We start from the raw sequence: 16,941 nt of genomic DNA, 5'->3' as shown, positions 1-16,941 counted from the left end.
GTTTCAAGCATCTGCCTGCAGATTGTCTTGAGATGGTGCAGTGTGTTCTTATTGGATGCAGGTCCTCGGAGAAGCCCCACTGCTGCATGGTCCAAGAGCTGACCAGGGAGACTCTTCAGGAGCTGATCTGGCTGAAACTCAGCTAGCTGACCAAGCAGGGACTTAGGGGCAGAATTTAGGCAACAGTTCATTGGTTTCCACATTCAGGGTCTTACAGGCATTCAGGCTAAAGTTCACAGATTTCAAGACTCAGGCTCTTACAGTTGATCACCATATGAAAAAATGCTCTGACATTATTGATTAAAGAAATATACATTAAAACAACTCTGAGGTATTCCTCACACCTACAAGATTGGCTAAAATGACAGAAAAGAGAAATGATAAATGTTGGAGGGGATGTGAGGAAACTGGGATATTGATGGAGTTCTGAATTGATCCAACCATTCTGGAGAGCAATTTGTAACTATGCCCAAAGGGTTATATAAAACTGTGTAAACCCTTTGATCTAGCAATACCACTACTGGTCTATATTCCAAAGAGAAAAAAAAGGAGAAAGACCTACATGTACAAAAATATTCCTAGCAGCTCTTTTTGTGGTGGCAAAGAATTGAAAATTGAGGGGATGCCAAGTTGTGGTATATGAATGTTACAGAATATTATTGTTCTATAGGGAATAAAGAACTGGAAGATTTCAGAAAAACCTAGAAAGACTCACATGACCTGATGCTGAGTAAAGTGAACAGATTCATTAGACGATTGAACATAGTAATAGCAACATTGTTGAATGATCAGCTACGATGGCCTCAGTTCTTCTCAGCTGTTCTGTGAGCAAGGACAATCCTAAAACACTTGTGATGGAAAATGCCATCCACATCCAGAAAAAAAACTAAGGAGTCCGAATGCAGAACAAAGCATACTATGTTCACATTTAAAACTTCTTTTATGGTTTTTTCTTAATATATGGGTTTTTCCTCCTTTAGTCCTAATTCTTCTTTTACATGACTAATATGGAGTTAAACCCTATATCACATTACTCACTGCAATAGCACAGGGAAAAGGAAGGGAGAGTGATTTTAAAATATGGAATTCAAAAGATTACAAGAAGATGAATGTTGAAAACTATTTTTGCATGTAATTGGAAAAATAAAATAAAATAGCATTAAATGAAAAGATAAAATAAGTGGAGATAGTCATTAGATACTGGAAGTCTGGAAATCACACCTGTTCTGTAGAGTCTAACAAGTTGTACAGCATAATGTCCATGCATTTGTTGCTTTTATATTTTGATAACTGTATTTCAGTACTTCCTTTTGTAACCCTATACATTTTTATGCATTTTAAAACATTTATCTGACTAGATGTCCATCAGCTCTGCCAGACTGTCAAAAAGGTCTATGGCACACACAGAAAGGTAAAGAACCCCTGCATTCATAGGACAAAGATAACCAGGAGAAATAAAACAAACAAGAAAAGAACTCTCTCCATCATCTCAACAATTCACATCCATCTTTCTCCCTCCATCACTAAATGTATGAACTGTTCTGACACATGAAGTCAAGGATACATTTATACTTGTGAATATTGCCTATATCTGATTCAGATATTTTCTTTTGACCTGTGATAGAAAATATCATCCAAATCCAGAAAAAGAACTATGGAGTCTGAAAGCAGATCAAAACATACAATTTTCAGTTTTAGAATTTGTTTTATGTTTTTATCCCTCTCATTTCCCTCATTCCCCTTCATTGTTCTGATCCTTCTTTCACAACATGACTAATGGAAATATGCTTAACATAGCTATACATGTATAACCTATATTAGATTACTTGCTGTCAGGGGGTGGGAAGAGGGAAGGGAATCAGGGAGAAAATGTGGAACTCAAAAGTTTATCAACAATATATGTTGAAAACTATCTTTGCATGAAGTTGAAAAAAAGTTTTCATTTATTGAGTGTTAAATGATTATGTCAAGGCAATAAATCGGTTTTGATGGTGGCATCTAAATGTTCTGCTCCATAGAAATTAATGTAGACCAGGGGCCGATTAACTTTTTTCAGAAACTTTTATAACATTTCAATATAATTGCTTTCCTCTATAACCCCATTATTTTATGCATTTAAAAATATTCTAAGAAGTCTGTGCATTTTACCAAACTACCAAAGAGATCCATGGCACAAAATAACAATAAGGAAAGAAGAAGAAAGAGAGAAAGAAAGAAGGAAGGAAGGAAGGAAAGAAGGAAGAGAGGGAGGGAAAAAAGAGACAGAAAGAACCAGTGAGCTTCAGTCTGCATTCAGACAACATGAATTCTTTCTCTAAAAGCACATAACATTCTTCGTCATGAATTCCTCAGAATTGTCTTAGATTATTACACTGCTGAGAATAGTCAAGTAATTCATAATTCTTCGTCATATAATATTGCTGTTACCATATACAGTATGATCTTCTGCTCATTTCAATTTGCATCAATTCATTTAGTCTTTCCAAGTTTTTCAGAAATCATCCTGTTTGTCATTTCTGATAACTCAATAATGTTCCATTACAATCATAAACTACATCTTGTTCAAGGGGTGGCTAGGTGGAGTAGTGGATAAAGCACTGGCCTTGGAGTCAGGAGTACCTGGGTTCAAATCCAGTCTCAGACACTTAATAATTACCTAGCTGTGCGGCCTTGGGCAAGCCACTTAACCCCATTTGCCTTGCAAAAACCTAAAAAAAAAAAAAAGTTTTTCATGGGACTTTTCCTGAATGTTTCCTTTGTAGGTACAAATCTCACTTTCTCTTACTTGCATACTTGTTTGAACCTGGATCACAGAGACCTGACTGAGATGAATAAAAATTTAGATGAGAAGTGGTTGCTAAAGGATGGTGGCAAAGGAGGGACCTCAAAATGTCACTGAGTTGCAAGAAGTATGCCAATTCTTGCCCCTGGCCCTATGTATCAAGAGGTATGAGAGAAGAAGCAACTACATTTGGAAAGGGTGCCTAGGAATGTTGGTGTCTTCAAAAGAAAGCTAGATTTCACTGGGAACCAGAAGATGTTAGAATATGCAAGGCAAAGAATTAAGATGAAAGTGAGTTCATTAGCAATAGAAGAGCACAATGGAAAAGAGGAGAAAAGAGGATAGACACTAAGGACTGAGTTTACTGGGGAATGGAGGTGAACAGCATGCCATGTCTTGAATATTGATTGCAATCCTTCCTCCTCACATTTCAAGAAAATCCATACTTATTCTGACTGGTCATTATTCTTACATGTGTAGGAACTTAATAAATTCTTGTTGAATCTGTGTGATATGTAACCCCCTTTAAAAATTTTTGGAGATTTCTCAAGGTATGAAGAGAAAAAAGTCTTTATTTGATTCTCCAGAAGCAGCCATCAACCATCAACTCAACCATGCAGATGGGAGAGTGAGGCCAGGAGACACGGACAATAGAAGCTATACATATATATGTGTGTGTGTGTGTGTGTGTATGTGTGTGTGTGTGTACATATATATGTCTATACATATATGTATATGTATACATATATATGTATATGTATACATATGATTCCTAACTCAATCCCCCCTACTGACCCATTCTCATTAGTTAAGAATGTGATCTTCACAATCTGAGTGCATAAACTAATTTAAAGAAAAGCATTTAATCCAAACAGAGATACATGTATGGACATCCAGACTCAGTACATAAGGAGTAAAAGTCAGTTTGCTCTTTACATTTCAAGGTCATGATAACATTCACCAACATCCCAGTTGTTTGTCAGGGGAGGAGGGGCAGAAGAGACATAACCCATAGCTCAGTTTATTCTAATTTATAATATTCTCATGAAGAAATATCAGACCTTATGTTTCTTCCTTCCTTTCTCTATCATCACATTCAATTTGGATCAATGTATACCATGGAAACAATGTAAAGAGTGGCAAATTGCCTTCTGGGGGAAATGGGGGAGGGAAGTAAGATTAGGGGGAAAATTGTAAAACTCAAAATAAATAAAATCTTTAAGTAAAAAAAACAGAAAGAAATATCAGACTTTATCCCATTCAAATCTATTTAGATGGAATAACAAATCATTACTCTTATGTTACTCATGTTGTTTGGCTCAAAGTTTAGAACTAAGACCATTGATTTAAGAAGTTACAGAAAGGTTTCTTCAAGAACTTTCCTTAATTTTGGTCTCTCCAAAAGTGCAGTAGACTGCCTTGAGAGGCGATGAGTTTCACTCAAGCTCTTCAAAGTTGGCTCACATTTCTAGAAAATGTAAAGGTGGTTCCTGTTCAAGAATGGATTAAACTAAATTATCTCTCAGGTCCCTTTCAAGTCTGAGATTCTATGACATTTCCAAGATCCTTCTTATATCAAGATATTGAGGGAATTAATTTTTTAGTCATTGCACACTTTTTTAATAGTGTAGAGGTTATTGATGCTATTATTTATTCTACATTCTCAAAGAGGAGCAATAACATATGAAGATGTTGTCTTGATCTGAATTGGATTTAAGTGAGGCAGAACTGCAGTCATCAGTCTCCCTCTCTCCTCCAGAATCATTGGAATCCAGTGGCAAGACAAAAGGTCAAGATGACTGGTGATGGTCCAGGATGCAGGGTCCGGGATGACCTTGCCCTTTCTAAACTGAGATCCTTTCTAGATCTCAATATGGAGATAGACACATGATGGAAGGATGAAAAATTGAAGAAACAAGTTGTGACTATTAATGTGTTGGTCCACAAGAGGTCCCTTTCCTTCTTTAGAGGGAGGAATGGTTCTTGCTTGCTCATTTGTAGAAGGGGGTGGTGGAAGGTAAGAATAAAGAGAGATCAACAGTAGACTATGGAACTGGACACTATGGAGTAGCCTTGTCTCCTGGAAATGTGGAAAAATAGGAGCGCTGAAGTACTTTTTTTCATCATTACTTTGATCTACAGGGTTCTGAAGGTAAGTTTTGCATAGAAGAGTGATTGGGAAGAGAAAATGGATTGATGAACAAAGGCCACAAATGCAACATCACATAAAACAAGACTATTGTGAACAGGGACCATTACTGTCTAAAAAACAAGTCTTCCCTTGGCTTTCTATCCATTTCTATCCAACTAAATTGTGACTACTACAAATATATTCTATAAAGTCTGCTTTGTAGCAGCTATAATCCTTTTGATAATGTGTAGAAGGACAGTGTTTGTTATTTAGGATTTTTGCAGCTGCAAATATTACCCTTTCTTTGTAAATGAATTTGCATTGCTTGCTAGAAAATATCACTTGAGTAAAGGCTCCATTTGTTGTTTTATGTTTGTTTTTTTTAGGTTTTTGCAAGGCAAATAGGGTTAAGTGGCTTGCCCAAGGCCACACAGGTAGGTAATTATTAAGTGTCTGAGGCTGGATTTGAACCCAGGTACTCTGGACTCCAGGGTGGGTGCTTTATCCACTGAGCTACCTAGCTGCCCCTTGGTTTTGTTTTTAATCAAAGAACTTGCCTCAAGGCTGATTTTCTTGGCCAAGGTCAAATTATTCAGAGAGATGTTTATTCTATTAGGATTACTATTAGGATCCACCCACCAGTTTTTATTTGCTTGTTTGCCCAGACCTACTGCTTTCTACTATATATTTTTTTACATTCCCAAGAGCCCACCTCAAGAAGTCCTGAGTTCATACCTCTGACCCATACTTAAGTACTTAGCCACTTAGTTTCCCAGGTAATTCTCTAAGACTGTAAGTTGTGGAACAGATACTAGAGTTTCATACTACTGAAGAAATTATAGTCTGGTCCAAAAAGAAAGTATGTTTGGAGGTCTTTACATAATCCTAGTTCCTAGCATTATAAATATTTCATATTTCAGCATCCTTTCACTAAAAGGTTTTGAGTAGAGATAAGACTTGCTATCTTAAAACTGCCATGACATTTAGCCAAATCCTGTCATTGAATCTCTGGAAAGCATGTTTTCTGTATCAAAAGAAAACATTGCCAAGCTGTCTCTGTTGATAAGCACTCTATCAAGGGTGTTGCCAATCCTAAGAGCCTGGTGGTGTTGCAAGTCCCATAGGGAAGCTGCTACCTTCCACAAGCTGAACTAAGATCTAGGGACCTCTATTGGAGATAAAAGTTCTAGTAACCATAATTTTCCCATTTTCAGCCCTTCTGAGATCTCAGGTGGTTAGAAAGAATATCCTTCAATAAATCTTATTAGAATAGATCCAAAAGTTTTTAGCTAATTTGCCATAAAATCATTAAGAGAATAATTGCTTTCTAAGAATGAATGAATTTGAGAGTTAGGAATTTGTACTCAGAAATAGCATTAGTCATTCACACAGAGAAACCACGAAGAAATAAAACTTTTTTAAAGGAGACAAAGAATTGCAGGATGCAGTATCCAAGACACTGGAACATGACTGGTCATGCATTCAGAGTTCTACTAGCAGCACTGAGATACCTAGAAGCTAACTCACTGTGTTACCTTGGGGAAATCACTGCCCTCTCTGGTCTCTTCATTATGTCCAATGTAGGAATTGGGAGGATTCAATGACTTCTATGGGTTTTTTCAGCTCTAGGTCTGTGATCCTACCATCCAATGATTACATCATCTCTCATGTCTCTTCTATCTTCTCTTCCTAATACTATGAGTCAGAATCAAGAGCAGTTTCACCATCACAAGTCCTCATACTTCAAATCAACTTGTCTGCTTGCTGGCAGTACAATTAATCACTGGGAGGAGGCAGCTTCCATTCAATCTGAGGAAAATAAGCACTTTGAAGAGGTGCAGATATAGGACAAAATATATTTCTATTGTATAAACACAAGATTTATTTGACCCTGGGTAGAGAGAGAACCTCAAGAATCTCACAGAATATTTTATCTATTTGGCAGAAGGACATAGACCTACGATGAGGGGTTTCACCTTTTCGCTTGAACATTTCACTTTTGTGAAGGAGGGAAGTCAAATCCTGTTCAGTTTTCTGAATTTAGATTTAGGGGGTAGAAAATTTGGGCTTCCCCAGATAGTCTAAAAACATCTGTAAGGGTTTCTCAGAGGAGTTTAAAAATAATAAACCTAAGGAGAATAGGGGACACAGTTATCACCCCTAAACCTCGAGTCCCTGAAAAGGTGAAAGATGAGTTGAGATTTGATGAGATCTCCAACTAGGGTAGGGGAAGACAAAAGCAAGCTTGGAGTCAACAGAGTGACATCAGAATCTGTAAATAACTGCACAGTGTAGGGTCTCAAACATCTTACCCAGTCCACCAGCTAGTTCCATGTCTGGACAAGCCAGATTTAGAATTTCTCCCCAAAAGCACACCCTTTTGGTACAGCTGAAGGTGGACATTCTTCACCAGGTTCTGTCCAGTCTATCAGCTGCTTCCCAGTAGCAACTCAAGGTACTGGTGCCTTTCCAAGTTCCTGCGAGACACTCTGGGAGGTTAATGAGACAGGGCAAATACGCTGGGGTCAGTATTGGAAAGTGAAGACCCAAGCACCAGTGGTAGGCTGAGGTCAGTGGCCTTCATGGTCAGCTGTGAACATCTCCAATCTTGGTCTTGACTTAGCTCTCTTTGCATGGTCAAGCTTGTTCCATGGCCTGCTCTGCTCTCCATCTGCACCGTGGTCCCTCCTGATCAGAGTGCTCTTTCCTGGTGTTGTCCTGACTCAGAGCCTGAAACCTAGGACAAGGTCAAGTTCTTAGCTCTGCCAGTTTTCCCAGCAGCACCCTAAAGTCCAGCAGCAGGTATCCAGCATCCTGGATGGTAGGCTCAAAGCACCCACTTTCACAAAATGCCAGGCTCATGGGTGCTTGCCCCGAACTCCCGTGGCATCCTGGTAGTATCCTTGGACGTCAAAGTGGGCAGCATTGGATGCACCTCACATTAAGTGCTTGCTCAGAAGAAGTGTTCCAATGGCAGTGGTGAGGGAAATTGTTGGGGGGTCAAGAGGCTGGCCAAAGGGGTGGATCACAAGGGTCCTATGGATGTCCACCATGCCCAGAAGGACTGTGGCTTCAGGGCAAAGACCAGGATCAGGACTCAGCCCCCGAGGCTCAGTCCCACTCAGTGAAGAAAGTGCAGACATAGCAAGCTGCAGCTCAAGCACCCAGCCCAGGTGAGAACAGATTGTACACTTCCCCACAGAGCTGGAATTCTTCCCTCATATCCAGGAGAGGCTACAGCATGTCCCCACTGACCAGCCCAGTGGCAGCATTACCCCAAGAATGGTGTGAAGAAAGACCTGATAGAACATTTTATTGAGGGTCCTTGGCTAAAGTGTTAAGAAAAAACTTTGAAAATACCTCAGAAGTAGGACCATAGTTAAGTATTATCTCAAACTTTGAACATATGAGACTTTCATCAGTGGACAGAATAGCAGCTTGTATCAATTCCCATTTTCAAGAACACTGGAATTGTCAGTGTTTCAAGTTTCAGCTCTGCCACCATGGGATCTTGGTCACATTGGTCTCTTGTTTTTCTCACTTATAGACTGAGGGGGCTGAACCTTTTCTGTTCTAAAATTCTGCTATCCTTATTCTTTGGAACCTTACCATGAAAAACTTAATCTGAATTAAGAATATGGTCTGTGAAATCCTAAACATTTCCATATTAGTCATGCTGTGAAAGAACAGAACAAAAGGAAAAAACTAGGAAATAGATTGTCATGAACTGATGCAAAGTGAATTGAGCAAAACTAAAACATCCATAGTAACAGTAATGTGCAACGATGATGATTGACTTAGCTCTTCTCTGCAAAATAATGATCCAAGACAATCCCAAAAAACTCATCCAGAAAAAGAACTGATGGAATCTGATCCAAAAATACTACTTTTGGGGCGACTAGGTGGTGCAGTGGATAGTTCAAATCTGGCCTCAGACACTTAATAATTACCTAGCTGTGTGACCTTGGGCAAGTCACTTAACCTGATTTGCCTTGCAAAAACCTTAAAAAAAAGAATACTACTTTGTTTTCTTTAGTAATTAGAAAAAATAAAATGCTATTTGAAAAAAAAATGAATATGGTTTGGGGCTGTGAAAACTTTGAGAAGCTAAAGATTTCAGGAAGAGAAAGGCCATGATTCCATTAGTATATTAGCTTCACAAAAGCTAGGAAGTCCAACCAGGGATCTAACTAATGCATATCAAAGTTAGACTATGGACTGGCCAAGTGGACTAGGAACTTCCTGATAATCTTAGATGATGTATCTTTATACCAATTTCTGTGCCAAATGGAATTGATCATTAGAACTCAGTAGCATCCTGAGAAGAGGATTATTATTAGAACAGTACACTTCTTTTTGTTTAGGTTTTTTTTTTTGCAAGGCAAATGGTAAGTGGCTAGCCCAAGGCCACACAGCTAGGTAATTATTAAGTGTCTGAGGCCAGATTTGAACTCAGGTACTCCTGACTCCAGGGCTGGTGCTCTATCTACTGTGCCACCTAGCCACCCCCAGAACAGTACACTTCTGAAGCACTCTTTCTGGGTTATTTTCAGATTGCCTTGGAGAAAAATATCCAAAGAACCAGTAGATGAAAACCTTTAGCACCAGAGGTGAGGTTTGTCCTACTTAGTCCAATTATTCAATCTAACCACTTGTTGGGTGACAACCTACAAGGGCCACCAATGACAGTCCTTAGAGGACAATTAGTGCAAAAAAGTGATAAAGACAATGGCTTTCTTCTTTCAGTAAGAGCTGAAGCATGTAGAGAAAGGAACAAAAACAACCCTAACATAAAAGGTGAAAATATTATGTTAACATACAGTAGAATTGGAGTATTTAGCCACATATTGGTCTTGATACAATCTGATTGCTGGGGTGAACTGTGCCAGGAGCTATAGAAAGCAGGTCCTTTCTGGGTTAACATAATCAGATGAATGTAGGACACCTGCCAGTCACTGAAAAGCAGACTGTAGCTGGTTGAATTCATTTGCTTTAATAATAAACCCAAACCTCAAACAAACTTCCCCTACTTGGTCTCAAAGCATCAATGTACAAGAATATACTCCTAATTAGACTTAGATAGCACAGCACATCAATGGGATTCTGCTAGGTTAGTTTCAGTTGCCTGAAGGCAGAAAAAGTTTTATTTTCCCAGGCAAGCAAAATGTAAATGATTTGTTTAATGTCAGATGTCCCCCCAGGGAATAGTCACTCAGCAGCTCAAGGAAACAAGATAAGGGGCTTTGGGTTTTTGTTTCCATTTTTATAATATGACATACAGATTCTTGTTCATTTGGGGTAAAGGAAGGACTGTTTAGAACAGGATTAAAAATTTAAGAGGTGAAGTGGATAGAACATGGACCCTGGAGTCAGGAAGACCTGAGTTCAAATCCAGACTCAGACACTTAGCTGTGTGACCTTGGGGAAGTCACTTAACCCATTGCTTAAAAAAAAGATATCTTAAAAGTCTAAGAGGGCAGTGAAGTCATTGGGGGTTTCCATGCCCTTCCTAGCATCCCTGAAGAGAGAGAATGCACTACATGGGATGGCCTCCTTGGCTGATACTTGGATCATCTTCCAGCAGGTGGAGGGATCAAAAAATGTCTTATTCTTAACCTTAGCAGAAGATTGCAAATCAAAGATTCAGAGTTGAAAGTTTCCTTAGAGGTGATCTAGTACAACTTCCTTCTTTTATATTGATCAGTTTAAAAGACAATCAAAACATGGGGCTGCTAGGTGGCCCAGTGGATAGAGCACCAGCCCTGGAGCCAAGAGTACCTGAGTTCAAATCTGATCTCAGACACTTATTAATTACCTAGCTGTGTGACCTTGGGCAAGCCACTTAACCCCATTGCCTTGCAAAAACCTTAAAAAAAAAAGATAAAATCATACCAAAAATGAATGTTGAAAACTATCTTTGTAATTGGAAAAAATGATAAAAAGGATATAGTGGGGTATATTATGGGGTATATATTATATGAAAAAAAATCAGTAATTGGAAGACAAACAACATAATAGAAACTATTTTGGTAAAGATTAAAGGATGCAGAAAAAGAAGTGATATAGTCAGCTGAAATAGTTAAGTTGTAGTATATGGCATGATATATCAGTGAAGGAGAATTTCGATTACCTGGACATCTCAAGGAATCCTTAAGTCAGAAACAAAGCAAGTTAATTTCTTGATCTTCCTTAATTTTATCCTTCAAAGTAGGTAGAAGAATCAACAAAATGTCTATCTGGCACATAGTAGTTTATTATCTGACAAGTAGGATGATTGTTGGGAGGAAGCAATGGGAACCTGGGGAAAGGGTTAAGTCACCTTTGTTATCTTAGAATCTGAGACAAAACAGAAGTCAAAAAGAACCTAGCATGCATCCTAGATTCAGAGAAAAGACAACTAAGATCCCATAGAATGTAAAGATGGTTCAGGTGGGATGGAAAGATATCAAGAATGAAATTCCTAAAGTTCAAAGAGAAATATAAGGAAAAAAGGAGGGTTGGAAAGAGAATGCACAGAAAACCCACTAAACCGTTTAGATTTTAAAAGGAAATCTGTATACAAGACGATGAAAGCAATGGACAGCCAAGAGGATGAATACACAAGTGTAGCATGTTCCTGTAAGAATGGCAGGAGTGTTAAAACTGATAATGACCTGAAGCTGGCTAGGAAAGCTAAGATAACAAGAAGGATTTGTTTGAGCAATAATGAAGAAAAGGATCAAAAAAGGGAGAGTTTGGTGTAAATGAGACAATGACCATTTGACAATTGTAGACAGTGAAGTTGCTTAATTCTTACTTTGCTTTTGTTTACTCTGCCAAGAATTATCATTGTATTGGAAAGGCCAAAACCAAGTTAAAAGATCATGAGATAGTCACCTGGTTCAGAAGAAATACAACCTTGGGTATTAAGAGAACAGGAAAATGCAATTGTTGGGCCCATTGTCAATGATCTTTGAAAGATAATAGAGAATGGAAAAGACAGCATAGGATGAGAAAAATGAATGTCCAGATTGTCAAAAAAAGAAAAAGAAAAAAGAGGGGAAGGAGGGGTGGGGAAGAGAAGAATGGAATCTGTAAACCACAGGCCAATAAACTATGGGCCATTCAAGGAAAAACTGAAAGATTTGGGTTTAAAGGCATAGTTAAGTAGCTCTATTTCTGTTTCAATAGGACATTCATTTCATTATGTTTGAAAGGAACCATGTGAACATGGGAATGATGATCAACCTTGATGGTCTTACTCATTCCTTCAGTGAAACAATCAGGGACAATTTTGGGCTATCTGCAATGGAGAATACCATCTGTATCCAGAGAAAGAATTGTGGAGTTTGAACAAAGACCAAAGACTATTACCTTCAATTTAGAAAAATTAACCACTATCTTATGTAATTCTGCTATCTCTTATATTTTATTTTTCTTCCTTAAAGGATATAATTTCTCTCTCATCACATTCAACTGAGATCAGTGTATACCATGGAAATAATGTAAAGACTAACAGAATGCCTTCTGTGGGGGTGGGGGTGGGGAGAGGGAAGCAAGAATGGGGGAAAAATTATAAAACTCAAAATAAATAAAATCTTTCTAAAAAAAGAAAGGAAACATATAAGAATGGAGATAAGAGGCTGGTTAGGACAGGACAGAATTTGAAATTAAATTTCATTTGAGGAAGAGGATCACTTTCCATCAAAAAGATACCTACCATCAATAACCCATCTGAATAACATTTCACCTTTATTTTCAATCTTGAAAACAGGAATAGGGAGCCTTAGGCAAACAAAATTCTGAAAGGTGGAGGGAACACAATATCTCATTTTTTGATTATTAGAAAAATAGTGTTTGATTCACTAAAGTAAAATGCATGTTTTTAAAGGATCTCCTCTAACAAGGTATCTCCCAATATGGTATGGTCATATAAAATTCCCTGATATAATAAATGATCAAGATAACTCTACCTCACAATTACCCAAAAGAGGTAAGTCTAACAATCACAACAGAGAAAAATAGGTGGATGAAGAAAACCCATTGTCCAGACTATACCTCCAGGTCCCTCCGGGACCAATGTTTTAGATTGTAAACATTGAGCAGATCCCTCCAGGTCCCATATTTCAGATTGTAAACATTGAAGAAATAGGTCTTTCCCAGTCCTCCTTAATTCTAGTCTTTATTCTGCCAATTATCTTCAGTTTATTGAGAATACAGTTTATTGGTACATAGTTGTTTGCATATTCTCTCTAAACTGTGAGGTTTTAGAGCAGGGATTAACTTTTGTCTCTTTCTGTATCCCTAAGGTTTAGGACAATGCTTGGAATGTAGCAGACTTTTAATAAATGTTTACTAACTAAAGTATAAAGGAAGAGATTAGACATTTGGGAAATGAGACTATTTTCAGTGACTACAATCTCTGAATTAAAAAAATCTTTTTCCTACTAACATTCTTCCAGTAATACTCTCTTTGGCTACAAATCATGAAATATCATAATCCCCAGAGAATCAAAATAGCCCAAAAGGAAATAGAAGGGGGGCTTTAAATGGATATTAAAGATAGATTATAACATCTTACCAATTCTGAACTATGACCAATATGTCAAAAGGAATGATAGGTCAGTTAGGAGAGCAAATATTAACAGATTGTCTGCAAGCTGCACTGGTAGCCATGTAATAATATAAAAACCCAGAAGCTTTTAACATTTTGGATAGAACCTTGTTGGAGAATTATGGGAGGATACGGGCAAGAATCAGGCTGAGGACACAGAGGGATTGTAATCTATGTCCAATGGAGGAGTCTCCACATATATAAGATGACTCAGTGAACACCATACTGGTACTGAACAGTGCAACACACGCAGAAAATGTTAATTGTTCTTGTTTAACATTTTTTAAAATTGATGTAGCTTTTATTAATGTGGCTTATGATCACATTAGATCCTTTTGGATTCTTATTCTATCAACACAGTTAGCTATCTCCTTCCAGGTGTGTGGCATTTGTGAATCTGGTTAAGTATGACATAACTATAACTCACATTTGAAAAACACTTTGTTTACAAAGCTTTTTTATAAAACAACAATCTTGTAAGGTAGATAGAACAAATATCATTATTAACATTTTTATGGATGCCATAACTTTATCCAAATCACTGGCACTATAGCATATCATGAGTAATCTCCATTCAGGTTCACAACAAACCATTAATTGATATTTTTGTATATGATTGTTCAGGCAGTTCCAAATGCATCTAAATGCTATCAAGAGCAGACGAGGATATAAAATCATAAGAATGACAACAATTGAAAAAAGAGTTTAGACATCCAGGGAGGGACCCCATCAATAAGAATTTCTCTTCCTGGTTTTTATAAGTTTTCCCTCTATTTTGTCATCAGCAGCTAAGGTTATAAGCAGTCATAGAGGCTGCTGCCTCCCACTACATATAAACTTTTTTTTTTTACATATAAACTCTGAAAGAAAAGAGAGTCACATAAAAAACTAAGTATTAATTAAATACACACACACATATATATGTGTATATATGTGTGTATATATATATATATATATACACACACACACACACACACACATATATATGTATATACACATATTCACACATTTCTTAAGACAGATCATATTTCTATGACATTGGGTAAAGTGTTGGCAACTCCAGCTGCACAGCTGAAGGAAGAAAAACCCCACAACAGTACTGCAACAGGACAGAACAACTGGTCTAGTTACCACATTTTGAGAAAGAAAGGAAAACATGATTGTGTGAGGTCTTAACAGAGCACATCTGCTCTGAGGCAATCAGATCTGACTTGGCCTCCCTGATTGATATTCACTACTGGGGTATCATCTGCTCCTGGATACAGCTGCTTTGCTGCAGTCAATGACCTGCTCTGAAGCTATCTTGGAGCTAAAAGGAAAGGAAGGTAAACACACCAAAGCCTAGCTGAACTGCTGATACATTTTATTACTAGGAAATGACATCTTGTAATTGAGGAGACATCTAAGTCCATGTAAGAGAGTTATACCTGTCTTCCTCCTGTAGCAAGACACCTTAGCTATCCCAGGGCAGTTTGGTAATTCACAGTTTGCTCAAAAAGTCAACGTGGATGCTTTACCAATGAAAAGAAAAAATCACCCCCCAAAACCTCATCTGATGTGCAATGAAGTACTTATGATAAAGCATCCTCCATAAAGTGATAAGTGAAAACAATCCAAAATTCAGGAGCTGCAGTGGAAAACAAGATTGCAGTGTAGATAATGATGGAGGCAGGAGTTCAGCATATTACACCAAGGTCTCTGTCCCAAAGGCAGGAATGAGCTACTTCTGAACAGTGTCCGACCAGATCAATGTTGAAGGTTCCTTGTACACTTCAGTCACATATATTTCACGGAGCTCAGTCTTCAGAATAGGCTTTTTGCTTTGGAGGGACAAGAGAAAAGAATTAAAAGATAAATTTACATTGCTCTTTGATAGTATAAATTGAGAGGGAGAGAAGGGGAAAGAGAAAGAAGAGAGGAAAAAAAAGGAAATATTACATACATATGTTAGGGGTACTAGGAGAGTTGAGAGCTTCCCCTTACTCTGATGGCAATGAAGGATGTGTTCAGTCTGAAGGAATGATTACACTCAAGACCACCATGTGGTGAATTTCTTCAACTTTTCTATTTTAACGTACTTCAAATCTTCCCATTTCTGTCAGAGATGCTACCATCACATGAGTCTCTCAGGTTCATAATCTTGGAGTCATCTTTGTCTCCTTTTCACTCTTTCACCTCATATATTTAATCAGTTGTCAAATCTTGATATTTCTCCCTCTATAACACATCTCACATCTGACTTCTCTCTACCAAAATAGCCCTCAGTCTAGTTCAGGCCCACATGACCTTGTCTAGATTATTGAAACAGTGCCCCTCAAATCTTTCTCCATCTCAGTCTACTCTAAGTTGCAGTCAAAGTGATTTTCTTTAAGCACAGATTTGATATACTCTCTTCATTCAAGTCCAGAAACTCCCTGTTTGCATCTAGATTCAAATATAAACTTTTAAAAGACCTTTACAAACTGAGGGTGCAACTAGGTGGTGTAGGACCTAGTACAGAAGACTCAAGTTCAAATCTGGCCTCAGATACCCTGAGCCAGTTACTTTAACCCTGTTCAACTCAGTTCCTCTCTCATCTAAAAAATGAGCTGGAAAAGAAAATGGTAAATTACTCGAAGATCTCTACCAAGATAACCTCAAATGGGGTCACAGAGTTGGACAAGACTGAAAAACAACAAAACTTCTGCTTGACCCCACTAATATTGTTTTTTCTCTCCATCACTGTCAAAAAACTCATTTAAAGAGAAGTATAAATACTGCTGTTCCCAGGTTCTAGAAATACATTTTTTCTCTTCAAAATAGGGCTAATATCTTCCTTTCCAAACTACTCTATTTTGTATTTATTTGAATTATCTATTCTATGTTTATTCTATATATACTTAAATATAACTTCAATAGAATGTAAGGGTAAGGAATTTCATTATTTTTTTATTTTTTTAAGGTTTTTTTTGCAAGGCAAATGGGGTTAAAGTGGCTTGCCCAAGGCCACACAGCTAGTTAATTATTAAGTGTCTGAGTCCGCATTTGAACTCAGGTCCTCTTGACTCCAGGGTGTGTGCTCTATTCACTGTGCCACCTAGCTGCCCCCTTTTTTTATTCTTAGCAAGGAACAAAATCCCTCTCACACAGTAGGACTTAATGACAGCTGAATAATTAATCTCAGAGAATTAAACAGTCTCAGTTTTCCTATGTCCTTCCTATTCTCAGAAGATGTATCCTTCATATTACTAAGTACGATTAAGCGCTGTACCTTTATTCTCCCTCCTGTTCCCTTCTCCAACTCCCTCTTCCCTCACCCCCCATTTTTGTAATCTTATACACAGAAGTGAAAAGTGGACTTTCCAGAGTACAGTGAAAAGAAGTCTGGCTTTGGAATCATATGACCTAGGTTCAAATCCTGTCTTTGTGATTTATTTCCAGTGTCACTTTGGGCAA

General features: G+C 37.8%; 1 protein-coding gene across 5 annotated transcripts in view; it reads right to left on the bottom strand.

Annotated features, from left to right (window-relative positions):
- CMTR1 (cap methyltransferase 1) overlaps positions 1–16,941 on the bottom strand; it is a 191,556-nt gene that overhangs the window by 78,405 nt on the left and 96,210 nt on the right. Inside the window, exon 8 of one of the 5 annotated variants that reach the window (XM_074236836.1) lies at positions 13,061–15,326. The exons of the other annotated variants lie outside the window; for them this stretch is intronic. Within the exon in view, the coding sequence (XP_074092937.1) occupies positions 15,310–15,326 (17 nt within the window). The 3' untranslated portion in view covers positions 13,061–15,309. Of the gene's footprint in view, positions 1–13,060; positions 15,327–16,941 lie in introns of those variants that run through there. 5 annotated transcript variants of the gene reach the window in all.

This window comes from Macrotis lagotis, chromosome 5 (assembly GCF_037893015.1).
Source record: "Macrotis lagotis isolate mMagLag1 chromosome 5, bilby.v1.9.chrom.fasta, whole genome shotgun sequence".
In the NCBI taxonomy this organism is placed as follows: domain Eukaryota; kingdom Metazoa; phylum Chordata; class Mammalia; order Peramelemorphia; family Peramelidae; genus Macrotis; species Macrotis lagotis.
The sequence above is the reverse complement of the archived record's forward strand: the minus strand, read 5'-3'. Positions and strand labels throughout refer to the sequence as shown.